At 39.8% G+C, this 14079-nt stretch overlaps 1 protein-coding gene across 17 annotated transcripts in view; it reads left to right on the top strand.

Annotated features, from left to right (window-relative positions):
- mycbp2 (MYC binding protein 2) overlaps positions 1-14079 on the top strand; it is an 81408-nt gene that overhangs the window by 10176 nt on the left and 57153 nt on the right. For 13 of the 17 annotated variants that reach the window (XM_077579048.1, XM_077579046.1, XM_077579041.1 and 10 more), the window contains exons 3-16: positions 2893-3108; positions 3752-3905; positions 4603-4799; positions 7008-7250; positions 7882-7953; positions 8105-8201; positions 8464-8537; positions 9441-9582; positions 10530-10606; positions 11128-11332; positions 11426-11590; positions 12762-12920; positions 13543-13747; positions 13829-13974. In XM_077579048.1, coding sequence (XP_077435174.1) covers positions 2893-3108; positions 3752-3905; positions 4603-4799; positions 7008-7250; positions 7882-7953; positions 8105-8201; positions 8464-8537; positions 9441-9582; positions 10530-10606; positions 11128-11332; positions 11426-11590; positions 12762-12920; positions 13543-13747; positions 13829-13974 — 2152 coding nt within the window. The remainder of the gene's footprint in view (positions 1-2892; positions 3109-3751; positions 3906-4602; positions 4800-7007; positions 7251-7881; positions 7954-8104; positions 8202-8463; positions 8538-9440; positions 9583-10529; positions 10607-11127; positions 11333-11425; positions 11591-12761; positions 12921-13542; positions 13748-13828; positions 13975-14079) is intronic. The other 4 variants (XM_077579045.1, XM_077579039.1, XM_077579055.1 and 1 more) reach the window with 1 other exon arrangement.

Below are 14079 nucleotides of genomic sequence, written 5' to 3'. Positions count from 1 at the left end.
CCAAACAGATGACATCACCTCCTGTGATGGGTATGCCCAAAGGGCAATGAGAGGCAGTGGCGATCGATCGTTGCGCTTCCTCCTCCCTTGGGGTTGTGGCTAAAAATGCTGCCTCAATGGAGAAAGTTAATCATACAGTGCGCTCGTCCTGATTATTATTTGATGGACACTCTTAGATGTACTTCGTGGCGCTTTTTTTTACACCCAACTGCTTCATATTTCTAGCCTCCCAATTAATAGGGTTAGCGCTGGTAGCATATCGGGGCGTGACTATGAACTACTCACTACATGCCCCAAACACGTACTCCAACAGTACATAAGTACCGGTAATAAGAGCTCATATAAGCGCTGCCTCAGACAAACGTAAAACCGCTGTTTGGAGGCAGGTGACTCAACTCACTTCACAAAAAGTGAACGTTTGGCAGATATAATTAGGAAAATAAGTTACAGCTAAAAATGACTTCATGAATGTACTACTACAATTAACACATATACAAGAATCACTCACTCAAATAAATCAATTCTAGATAACATTATAACAAATAGTAGAAGCCCTAAACTACATTCTGAAGTAATATTATCAGATATTTCTGACCACCTGCCTATTGTTTTGTTTCATGGTCTGTCAGTCCAACCTTACGTCCACACGATAAGTCTGGAATTAAAGTAATTAATGAGACTACCTTGCAAAGTCTCAAGGAGCTGCTACTGACTTACACCTGGAATAATGTTTACAAATGTTTAAATACGGACATTGCATATGGAAACTTAGTACAACAAATTACACACGCTATACGGAGGGCTAACCCTGTTAAAAGTGTTAGACACCATCAAATGGCAAAAAATTCCTGGCTCTCAAATAGCATAATAACTCTATTAAATATAAAAACAAATTATATAAACTATTTATTAAAAATCCTACTTCAACTAATAAAGAAAGCTACATCAATTAGAAGAATAAACTATCACATATATTAAGGAAAAGTAAAACCAAACACTACTCAGACCTTATCTCAGCATCCCTAGGAGACTCGAAAAAATCTTGGAATGTTCTTAATAATATTTTGAACAGGGATATGTCCTCACAAACCACTGTGCTTCCTGAAACACGAAACTGGTCTACCTTAGTCGATTCTTTTAATGACTTTTTTGTCTCCATTGGTCACAATGAACAATATTTGACAGCCAACTATCCAAACTCATTCTTCCTGAAGCCAACCAACAGCATTGAAATCTGTGAAATAGTGAGAAAAATGAAAAACTCAAATTCAGCAGGTGCAGATGACATTTCCAGTTCTCCCTATCTATAAATCTGGTGACAAAAACAATCTAAGCAATTACCGCCCTATATCCATATTGCATACCCTCTCCAAAATCATGGAGCGAATTGTCCATAACAGACTTAGTAATTACTTTAACAAACTTAGTATTTTCACTGCATCTCAGTATGGCTTTAGGAAGAATAGGACTACTTGATTTGGTAGAAATAATTAACGAAGCAAGTGATGACAGTTATTGCGGTGTTGGGCTTTTCTTGGACTTGTCAAAAACTTTCGATACAATCAATATTAACATCTTGATTAGGCAGCTGCATCACTATGGCATTAGAGGTATTACATTGAACTGGTTTAGCAGTTACCTACGTGGAAGGCAACTGTATGTAGTTGTTAAAGATTACATATCATCAAATAAAATTATTAAACATCGGGTCCGACAGGGGTCCATACTAGGACCACTTCTTTTTTAGTTTGTATATTAATGACTTTGTTAACTCCTCAAAAGTGTTCCATAAAATTCTATTCGCGGACGACACTAGTCTCTTTTTGGCCCACGAAAGTCCACTTGAACTCAACCGAGTCATGAATCAAGAACTCTGTAATATTGACAAATGGTTTAAATGTAATAAACTTTCCTTTGAATGTCCAAAAAAACTACTATAAGATATTTCGCTCCTATCAAAAACAAGATTATGCCAAACACATACATTTTAAAATCAATAGACAGACAATTTCACAAGTATGCGCTACCAAATTCTTGGGAATACATTTGGATGAATCACTGAATTTTAAAAATCATATTGATTTCCTTGTCAAAAAACTCTCTCCTCTCTCTCCTCACCTTATACAAAACTCTTTTTGAACCACATTTGCATTACTGTTATGTCATCTGGTACAACACTTTTCCAAGCCATACAAAGAAACTCCAAGCTCTGCAAAAGAAGGTGATGCGTATTTTTTCATGCTCTGAATACAATGTCCACTCTTTCATCATCATGGACTATTAAGACTTCCTGAGCTCAGTTTGTACCATAACGCATGTTTAATGCATCAAGTTGTCAATAATTTGATCCCCCATCTCAGCGACCTTATTCCTACCTGTTCCTCCCAACATGGACATAACACCAGGTACAAAGACATCATCACAGGGAAAAGGCAAAAGACAAGAAGGCTCAAGACAACCAGTTTAAGTGTTGCATATTGTGGCCCTCAGATTTGGAACCAGCTTGATATACACCTCAAAACCGCCCAATCTTTCCCCATCTTTAAAAGGAAACTCATAACTGAACTATTGGCTACATATTTATAATTAGCTGAATCCACTGTCTGGGATCAACGTTTTTTGTTTGTATGTTTGTTTGTATTTGTTTAGCTTGTTGTTTGTCTCGTTTCTGTTCCGAGCCCCCATTAAATAAGCTATAAAAAGCTTCTAAGGTGTGTCTCTTTCACATGTATATGTATATTTAGATTGTCTTTATGACAAATGCCAGCTGTGGTATTGCAACACGTGAATAAATTGAATTGAATTGAAAGTGTTACTGCCACAAATGCCAACACTGAGCAAGTGTTCCTGACTCGACTGACCACTTCCCCTTCGTCACTTTGGCTCAAACAGACGGAGAGTTTCGATGGCGCCCTCTGCGTGCCCGACATCAAGCTGCACAGCAACCCGTCGGCATTCAACGTCTACTGCAACGTGCGCCACTGCGTGCTGGAGTGGCAGCAGAGGGAGGCCTCGTTGGCCCTGGCCTCCAGGAGCTCGGTGCAGAGCGGCGACTCAGACAGTGAGGAGGAGGAGGAGTACCGCGAGCCAGCCATCAAGCTGCCAAAGGTAAGGACGCTCCTTTATCATTATGCAGTGAGTTCCCGGTAGGATTTTACCTTTTTAAAAAAGAAAAAATATATACTGTATGTATTTTTAAAAGAAATGTAATGTATTATTTTTTATCACCTTCCCAGACGGTTCTAATCCCTATCAGGAGGATTAACAACGTCGCCTGGCCCACATTTCTCTTTGACTGATTTTAATATCCATTCACGAGGAGCTACCAGTCTAACATTAGGGGTGGAGATGCTGTTGAAAAAAATCTTGTCATCATTTACTGTTCATTGCTCGTTAAACCTAATTCCTGCACACATGCAATGCTCCTGTATATCAGCTGTTTTTAATTTCTTTACTGCCTGTTTTTTTATATTTTATTTCTATCACAAGATAACTCTAGTAAGTTTTCAAGTTACACTGTATTTGATTTCTTACAAGCACTGAGAAAGAGAGGATTCGTATACTGTATCTAAGACGAGCCTTCTTTGTTCATTTAGTTCTCAAGTGGGAGCGATATACAAACTCGGAATGGTGATTGCAGAAGTACACCAGAGGATATTTCTTTTGTTTACTCTGATTGGGAATTTAAGTTTAGACAGTAAGAACAGTATAAATAGTTTATCTTCATGCTCTGATTCCTCTGTGCCCGTAGATCATCGGCATCGGCCTGTGTGGGGTCTTTGAGCTGATAAAGGAGACGCGCTTCTCGCACCCCTCGCTGTGCCTGCGCAGTCTGCAGGCCTTGTTGGACATGCTGCAGGGGCAACAGCCTGAGGGTTTCCAGACTGAACCTCCCGACGTGCTAGGTGAGGAGCTGTGCACACAAATCGTTCTCATTGATGTTGGAGAAAAAACGAGGGAAATGTTTTCTATTGGGATAAAGTCTGTCTATTGACCCTGTGCTGTAATTGTATGCCACAGCGTGACCTGCGGTGTATCTGTACATTCATAGTCTGACGATTTTGTGTGTGTGTGTGTCTACAGAACACAGTCTGCAATATTACATTTGTTAAAAATGAGTTTAGTGTGTTTTTAACAGTGTTTGAGATGGAACATGGGACAAAAAGTTATGGCGTTTCTTATAAATTGAATGTCACTTTTAAACAAGTTAACTTTATTATTGAAATGACATTAACTTGAATGTGTTATTGCTTATTTGACAATGCTTAATAAATTTATTAGCCCACCTGTCATAAAAACAAGGGGTCAAACCAGCAGCATTAAGAACTTTAATGCAGAAATCTCAATATTTTACCATTTAGAACAGAAGCGCAAGAAAATTTGACATCTTAAACTGCATATGTATATGTGATGGTCAGAAGGAGAAATATATGTATGATTTATCAAGAAAAACTGCATCCTAACGCGAAAAAAAAAAAAAACTTGTGTTGTTAAAGCAAGCTTGTAACAGCTTCGGAACGTATTTGTCGAGGCGCCATACTGCTCGCAGCCATCTTTGCCAGCGAGGAGCAAAACATTAATTGAATACATGTTGTCCTCCAGAGTCCCTTTTCCAGCTGCTGCTGGAGACCACAGTTCGAAGCACAGGCCCCAATGACCCGACAGGACAGGCCATCACTGCCCTGTCCTGTGCCTGTCTCTTCAGCCTGGTGGTATCCTGGGGGGACACTGGCAAGATTCTGCAGGCTGTCTCCGCCATCCTCACCAACAATGGCAGCCACGCTTGCCAGACGATACAGGTGACTGGCCAATAGTGGTGTCTTGAGATATGACTTTAATGTTAATTATTGATATATCATGTAATATTGTAATAGTAGTCATCTTTCATTTAAGATTAAGAATTAATTTGTTTAGCTTTAAGTCTCTTTTTTAATGTTCAATTTTTGGCTGAACTTCTTATTGTGTAGTGAGATGACGTGAGTTCACTGCCACAATACTGTGCTCGTATCTCAAGTTTGTACCCTTAAATCAAAGCAAAAGAGCAGCTGACAGACGACTCGTATCTCAATATTCGAAACTTGGGTCACTCATATCTCAAGGCTCTACTGTAGTTTTAAAATTCGTATTTCGTTTACCACCAAGTTTGTTATTATACAGGAAACATCACGGCACCTCCTTTGTGCATTTCTTTTAAGCAATGTGGACAGACCAAATTGAGTTTGGCAAAATGTCAGCCGGCTAGCAGTCCCCTCACTAATTAGTTTACCCTTCCTGATGACTTTCGCTGTTCTGCCAAGTCACTGGCCGTCTCTCTCGTCTAACTACATCCTTAGCCCTCTCCCTGGTACTCAAGCACATTCTTGAAACCTGCATGTTAGGTCCATTGGAGACTGAAAATTGTCCATAGGTATGAATGTGAATGGCTGTTTGCCAAAGTTATCTTGGATTTGCCAGCTAGTGTTGTAGAAAATGTGTGGATGGACTATTCCTAATGACTTCTTCCATCTGCAGTTGACTAAATCTATCTCTCCCCAGCCACTATCTGTGGTAGTCACGCTCCCTGACTTTAACATTAGCTACCCCTAAATTTACCCTGATGTGATGTGTGTAAAAATAAATAAATAAATAATAAAATAAAATAAAGAAAAAATTCTGCCCACTTGAAGATGACTAAAATGGCACTAAGTAGACCACAGACTAGATTTCAACTCATTCACTGCCAATGACGGCCATAGACGTCAAAGATCGATTTTATCTGGGCTGGCAGTGAATGAGTTAAGATTTCTTTTGTTCTGTATTTGTAATTTAGCCTTGAATGGTATTAAGTAATTGGATGTAATCAAGTAAAAACACCTGATTACTTTAAAATGTCTTTGATGCAGTGGTTCACAATAACAAACAATTTTAACTTAACCCATTAAGGCCTAAAGGGCCTGCCAAAACATGTCTCTAAAACCTATGGGTGACTTTAGTCAACCCCGAAAACCTGACGTTTTCATGGAAATTCAACAATGTTCTAATGCCTACTAAATAATTGAAATCAGCAGATAGAAAGATAATTCCCCAAAACATTTCAGAGCTTACACCTGTGGTGTTCACACAAATCTAAGTTTATTATTATAAACCTTCAATATAATTATTTTTTTTTAAATCAACAAACAACTGTGTCTTATCTGTGGGTATATTTACCTTCAACACTGGAGCAAAGTTGTAATAACCTCGAGGGGATCGAGTGGTAATTATTCGTCGCCATTACAAAGCCGTTGAAATTTTCAACATCCTCATTGTCTGCAAACATATTTCTTAACAGTTTGTCATTGTCGACTCGTTACACTGATTTGAATTCCTCCCGTGCCGTCGTCAATCGCGTCATTTATTTCATAACTCCCGCAAATCTGCATCAACCATAAATGCTCAAATAAAATTCCAGGACATGCTACGGGGACACGTCACCCTCTCATGTATATTCTGATGCATTTCTTCGGCTAAGAGACCAAGAATTGGTCAAAACAAAATGAGGTATCGTCTCTCCCGGCTTTAAAGGGAGAATCGCACTGGATGCGCACCAAGCCTTAATGGGTTAACACAGTCTGATGGAATTGAGCATTATTATAGTTTTAAAGATTAAAAAAAAAAGCTTTTGTATTGGAGCCAATTAGATTGTGTAGGTTTACCTAACATAGTGTCAGTTTCATGCCAGCAGACTACAAGCCGTATTTTTCCTCCTGGGTTCTTGCCGTTAAAGCTTTGACAATGCTGAGTCCTCACAAAAGCAGGCTGGCGGGAAGTGTGTACTTCTTCGCACCGCACATTTATGTGCGTGTGTGTTTGTGTATGTGTGTGCTATAACCGCCGTGGTAATGTGATGTTGAGCTCAATGAGATGAGGGAAAACTCATCAGCAACGCCATGAGCATCATTTGCTTCCCATAATAACTCCCCACTATGTGACTAAAGGGCCAATGTCATGTGTTCTATAAGCTTTACTCACACATGCGATTCCCTTAGGTGCCCACCATATTGAACGCCGTGCAGAGAAGCGTGCAGGCAGTTTTGGTGGGAAAGATTCAAATCCAGGATTGGTTTGGGAATGGCATCAAACGCGCGGCATTGATGAACAAATGGGTGCTGAAAGGCGTGACCATCGACGAGGACGAGCGCTGCCTCCTGCAGACCGATGGCTCCTTTCTCTACCTGCTCTGCAAGGATGGACTTTACAAAGTGGGCTCGGGGTACAGCGGCACTGTCAGGGTAGGTGACACTGAAAAGAACATCCACAATTGTACCTGTAAAATAAAAATAAAATAAAAAATTTCTCTGAGACACTGGTTGAAATCCATAAAACTTGATAATGTTTTTTTTTCCATTTTGCAATCAAACAGCAATCAAAGTTTCAATTTCTGTGAAATGGCCATGTAAAAATAAAAAAGGCAACAAGAGAAAACAGTTTGTTCATCCTTTTGTTGCTGACTGAGTCGAAGCCTCACAAGATTTGCTTTTTTAGTAGCTATTATTATAGTGAGAAGTCAGGACAGAAATGCAATAGGAGTATGTGGCAGGTTCAATTTTCAGTTCTTCTGCCATTGTCATATTTTCTTTTTGCCGTACTGTTCTGTGTTAACATCACAAAATGTTTTTGTCTGCCTTTGTGAAATTTGCTTTTATTGTATTTTTAACCAGCTGCCCCAAGATGCCTAGACACAGACAAATGAAGCAGCTTTCCAGCATTGTAATTGTTGTTCCATTTGCAAATTTCCATTCAATTCCCTAACCCATGGTTATCTAATTTCCCTCAGCCATCAGTGGCCTTTTGTATTGAGACTAAACAAATAAGCAATAATAATATATATAATAAAGCATAATTTCTATATCTTTTCCTCAGGGTCATGTTTACAACTCCACATCTCGCATCAGAAATCGAACAGAGAAGAGGTCATGGTTGGGCTTCGCGCAGGTAATTTCAGCTCATGCGTTTGACTCGGCAACTGCATATTGGGCTGTAAAATGTTTTCAGCTAAACCGCATCAAGAATTTATAGTAAGCCTACTTTACTGATAATTGTTTTGAGAATAAAAATGAGCAGCACATTTGTTTTGTCCCCTTAGGGCTACTTGCTGTACCGGGACACAGGTAACCACAGTATGTCGGCCATCAAGATCAATCCTGAGACACTAGAGCCTGAGGGGGCTGTCACCATGCCAGGTGCTGACATGATGTTTATTTACTTGCTTAATAGTCTTCTCTCTTTTTTTTTTTTAATGTGTCAGATTTTTACTTTGTGTGAAGTTATGTTTGTTTTTAATGTGCTCTATAAATAAAGTTGAGTGTATTATACATTCTGAGGTTTTTTTTGCCTCCCATTGAAGTAAGAAGACTATTGAGTTTGCAGTCATCGACAGAAAGATTGATTGAAGTAGCACGAGCGATAAATAGTGAGTCTTGACAGTCAAATTTCTCTCTCCAGGTCAACATTCAGATGGACAGAACATACTCTTCACGGACGGAGAGCACATCAACCAAATAGCAGCCTGCAAAGATGTAAGTCTTAAGATCCTCCAAGTTATTTACATGGGAATTTCTCAACATCTATAATGAATTCCAGACATAACCAAGTACTTGACTTCATTATGAATTACACCGAATTACTTTTAAATTCCCCAGCAGTCAAAAGCGCTTTACATTTGTACAAAGCCTCTTCTCGTATAATGCTGTCATTTATTATACCGAGAGAGCTGTGCTGTCGTGTAGACAAGGGTCGTGCTTGCGTATTTGCCAGAGTTTAATGTCAGAAGCTATCTGCATAAGCACATAAAGACTGCGATGCAACGCAGGTGGGGGGAGGGGACCATGTGAAATCCATAGAACTGCCGTTGCAGTACAGCTTCCAACAAGGGGGGAGCATCTTTGCGAGAAGCAAATCAAGAGGGCTGCTGCGCATATGGTGAATTCTTTTTAATGTCCCTTGCTGCCTGCCAAAGCTTGAGATTTATTGCCTTTAATACAGGTGAAGAGCTGTTTTATTGTTTCGATTTAATTAATAAGGTTTGAGAGCAAAGTCTAAAAGATAAACATTTCAAAGAAAAAACACATTTTCTAATTAGATTGAAAATGTTACTAAGCAGATGATAATGTATCTACATTTATTATACTGTAGCAGGCACATGAATTCCAGCAGTATCTACAGTATAGAACATATTAATCTCATGTTTCATATCCGTTATGTGTCAGGCCTCTTCAAAGCATGAATAGTTTTTATTTGAGTTGTTTTTAGTTTTATAACATAGCAGTTAACTTCCCTTAGGTTAGGCATATCAAAACAGTACTTAAAACAAGCTGTAAGTGTGCTCAGCAGCCTTATGAGTGTCAGCAATCAAATGACTGTAAAAAAAAAAAAAAAAAAAAAACACACGGCAGGTGCATTATCATGTGGTGTTCCTTTAGCAGGACGGTTTTGTGGTGCGCATCTACACTTTGAGCTCCGATCCAAGCCTGCAGCAGGAACTGCAGCTGAAACTGGCGAGGAAGTGTCTGCACGCCTGTGGCATCTCCCTCTTTGACCTTGAGAAGGATCTGCACATCATCAGTGAGTTTATGCTAAACGGACATGATGGTGTTTTCAAATAAATCTTATTTTATCATATAGTGGCTGGAGGTGGGGCTATAATATACAATAATATTACTGGAACTGTATATTCATCCATCTATCCATTATCTGAACCGCTTATCCTCATGATGGTCGCAGGTGTGCTGGAGCCTATTACTTACTTAATTGTTTTCTGGGTTTGGGCAGTAAACTGAGCCATGATTGGTCGCTACCTGCTTCTTTAGCTCAGGTGATGTCATCTTCAGTCGACAGCAAGTGGAAAAATTAGTTTATTAACGTATTAATTGTACATGAAAAATAGTGAAGTTATAAAATTAATTCTGGACAAATTTAATGTTTTACTGCTGAAAATGGCTCAATGAGTCAAGTAATCATTTTAAAGACCAAATCAATAACGGAATCATAATGTTTGTGCAGTTTCTGCATCGTCAATTTGAAATAATGTCATGTTTTTATATGATAAAGGAATGAAAATTTGGATACTTTTTTTTCTCCATCTGATACATCACTTTATTGAAAAAAATAATTGACAGATTAATTGTTAAATTGGAAAATGTGCTAATTGATTTCAGTATCAACTGACCTCACTCATAGATGATCGGTTTCGGAATCTGCTGCATAAAACCCTGATAAGAACACGACTAGAGTTTGATTATTCTACAAATAAAAGATTATGGTTCATTGAAGTTTGGATATTACAATATGATAGATGTCTATTTAAGAGAGGAATTTGTTTATTCAAGCTGATGCCACATCGCATTATTATTATTATTAACATTTAAATGCACAGTGTATTTGAGTCTAGGCTACTATTTAAGGAAATACAGTATGCATCTCTCTATAGTTGTAGTGTGTGTGTGTGTGTTGGCCAGAAGCTATCCTGAACCCGTGAGGCAATCACTCAAAACGCTGTGTTGATGTTACAGGCACGGGCTTTGATGAGGAGGCGGCGTTGCTTGGAGCTGGCAGGGAATTTGCGCTGATGAAAACTGCCTCTGGGAAGGTGAGAGTGAATATCATGTATTATTTAAGTCATACACTGACTGACCACATCAGTCAGTACAAAAAGTGATAGATTGATTTGATCAACACACAAAATAGTAGCGTTGACCTATCCTTGCTATTGCTATCTATTTAGGGGTTATTAGATGTGTGTGTACCTAATGTTAAAGGGATAAAGAGGCTAAGAAACACTTTCTTCATACAAACAGAAGTCAATGCCAAGTATGTTGTTAGGCAGGGGTGTGAACAGGGTGTAGTTGGTTGCTTCTGTGCAGTGGGTGTGACACAGTGTGAGGCCTCGCCAGATAACAAGAGGCCAGCTTGCCTATTGCTCATTTCTTTGGACTTGATTGGACAAAGATCTTACAACACTTCTAAGTACCTACCCATAGGCATATAACCTGTGCTCACACCTACTACTTAAACTATGTTGACTACAGAGAGAAACTGAAGTATTGAGTACGTATCTTTATAAATGTATTAATACCAGTTTTTCACTATTCCCTCATCCTCCCATGTCAGATCTACTACACAGGAAAGTATCAAAGCCTGGGTATAAAGCAGGGAGGCCCTTCCGCTGGAAAATGGGTGGAACTTCCTGTCACCAAATCTCCCAAGATCCTTCAGTTCTCCGTCGGCCACGATGGCTCCCACGCATTGTTAGTGGCCGAAGACGGAAGCGTTTTCTTTACCGGTTCTGCGAGCAAAGGAGAGGACGGAGAATCCAGTATGAGAGATATCCACATTTATTTAGTTAGGACTCAGATTGAAAGATAACATAATTAATGTGATGTGTTATTTCCCCTGCCACCCTGCGCAGCTAAAAGCCGGCGACAACCCAAACCCTACAAGCCTAAGAAGATGATCAAATTAGAGACCAAGATGGCGGTCTACACGGCGTGCAACAACGGCAGCAGCAGCATCGTCACCAAGGATGGCGAGCTGTACATGTTTGGAAAGGACGCCATTTACAGTGACAGCACTTGTGAGTTCATCATCAATAAAAACACAGTGGAACCCCCTAAGTCAAATGCCCATGTAGGGTAGTAATTTGAAGTTTAAACAGATTTTTCTGCGATAATAGTTTTTGGGGGATGCCACTATTGAAGTGTGCCTGGAATGGCAAAGAGGAAAATGTGATGATGACCATAGAACAGAAAAATAATCTTATGTGACCCAGGAAAGGGTCTGACTGGTCAGTATAGTATGGCAAATATTAAATATATTGTAAATTGCATACACTGATATATTTTGCCATGCAGATGCTAACATAAATGCACAATGAATATCATAAAATACTTCACAGTGCTCAACATTTATTAATGCCACAAATACCTATTAAACACCACAATGTGATAGTATCACTCGGGAAAGACCTTCCTGTTTCTTCTACATTACATCTGGTGTCTTCAAAATAGTTGACTTACAAGTGCCCCAACTTACAAGTTTTTCCAGTTAAGAGCCATTGGCTTGGTTGATTTATTTTTCATTGTGAGCCAAAATTTTAATTGCATAACAGATGCAGATACACTGCCGCTTGACTGAAGTGATAATATAGGAGAGCGATGCCGTCTACTGAACAGGACCAACAGTCCAACAGGACCAACATACAAAAATAAAATTGGGACACTTGCAAGGAGCAGGGAGAAAACGCCAACACTGAACTGGCCGCGTAGTAAATGCAAACATGAGCTTGAGTCACGCCCTATAAAGGCACATGTCAACACAAATACTACAGTGTGTGTGTGTGGCTTTTGCCTTAATTGTACATTATAAAACCTTTTCTCTTTTTTTTTTTTAACACTTTCTTAATATTTTAAGTTTTTTTTTAATATTTATGTTATTCAACACATTGCTAATCTTCTTGATTAAAAATAAAATTAATTATGGTCCTTGGGTGAGGTTTGAATGGAGTAATAACATTTCAATTAAATACAATGGGGAGAACTGATTTGGTAAATGAGTAAAAAGTTAAAAGCCTGATCAGAATGAATTAAAGCCGTACGTCTACTGTACTTCTCGACACTCTTATGACAGTTCAGAATGTTAAAATGTAACTTTGTTTGAACAAAGATTGTACCGTTCTGTGTTTCTTACATCCACACTGTTTTTATTAATTTCCATGTCTTAGCATCATCACCGTCTGCTCTCCACAGGCCAGGTGACCGACCTCAAAGGCCACGTTGTCACCCAGGTTGCGATGGGAAAGGCCCACACGTGCGTCCTGACCAAGAGTGGGGAGGTGTGGACATTCGGGGTGAACAACAAGGGCCAGTGTGGCAGAGAGACAGGGGCCATGAGCCAGGCTGGGAAAGGTGGGGAAAATAAAACAATGACCCAGTAAAGTGAATTCAGAGATTTGTTTCTAAATGCATTTTACATGGTTGAAGATAACTGCTGAAAGCATGTGGTAAGACTGCAAACTATGTACAAAGCAGTACAGAATTATGGAGATTCATTCAGTTTTCCTTATGTTTTCCCCCTCCTTTTCTTTTGGGTGTGGCTCAAACAGGGCCCAGTGGTGCACTTTGGAGTCAGGCATGAGTTGAACCTCCCCCTCTATAGACGCGTATCCAGCGCATTTGCGATGCACAGTTAGCTAGCTAGTTAGCTATGCCTGCACCCTGAAAATGTATTTTCGATGCTAGATGAAGCACCATCCATTTTTCCACGTCATTGAAGTGGTATTTGTGATTGACAGTTGGCAGGTGAGCGGAGTGTGGTTTCACTGCATTTAGTGGACGCACCCACAGTATAGAACAGAGAGATTGACATGATTTCGAAGACTCTTTATATTTTTTTAATCATTCAAATTTGGCCAGGGCGTAAATACACTTCTCTGCGTATCAAATTTAGAAAAAATATTCATTTTCACCTTAATAGCCATCATTGTTTCTTTGATATTGCTAACTTGCATACTTGACGTGCCTGTTGCAGCGTTCGGTGTGGAGAACATGGCCACGGCCATGGACGAGGACCTGGAGGACGAGCTAGAGGAGAAGGAAGAGAAGAGCATGATGTGTCAGTCCGGCATGCACAAGTGGAAGCTGGACCAATGCATGGTTTGCACCGTGTGCGGCGACTGCACGGGCTACGGTGCCAGCTGTGTCAGCAGTGGGCGGCCTGATAGAGTACCAGGAGGGTAAGATGACACAGATAATACATATTGCTCATCTTTGACATTACATTTGCTAATTGCAACAGTTTTTTCTTTGTTTACCAGCATCTGTGGCTGTGGGTCGGGAGAGTCTGGTTGCTCGGCATGCGGCTGCTGCAAGGCTTGTGCCAGGGAACTGGATGGTCAGGAGGCTCGACAGAGAGGCATCTTTGATGCGGTCAAAGAGATGATCCCATTGGATCTCCTTTTAGGTAATGCCTTTTCTCACCTTTTAACACTTGAGCCTAGGATATCTGTGAAATCTGGCGCAGTATATCCCACATTTAGATACCATTGCTGCAACTCTGTGAGAGTTC

Source organism: Vanacampus margaritifer, chromosome 11 (assembly GCF_051991255.1).
Source record: "Vanacampus margaritifer isolate UIUO_Vmar chromosome 11, RoL_Vmar_1.0, whole genome shotgun sequence".
In the NCBI taxonomy this organism is placed as follows: domain Eukaryota; kingdom Metazoa; phylum Chordata; class Actinopteri; order Syngnathiformes; family Syngnathidae; genus Vanacampus; species Vanacampus margaritifer.
Note: the sequence above shows the minus strand (reverse complement) of the source record. Positions and strands in the feature narration are given on the sequence as shown.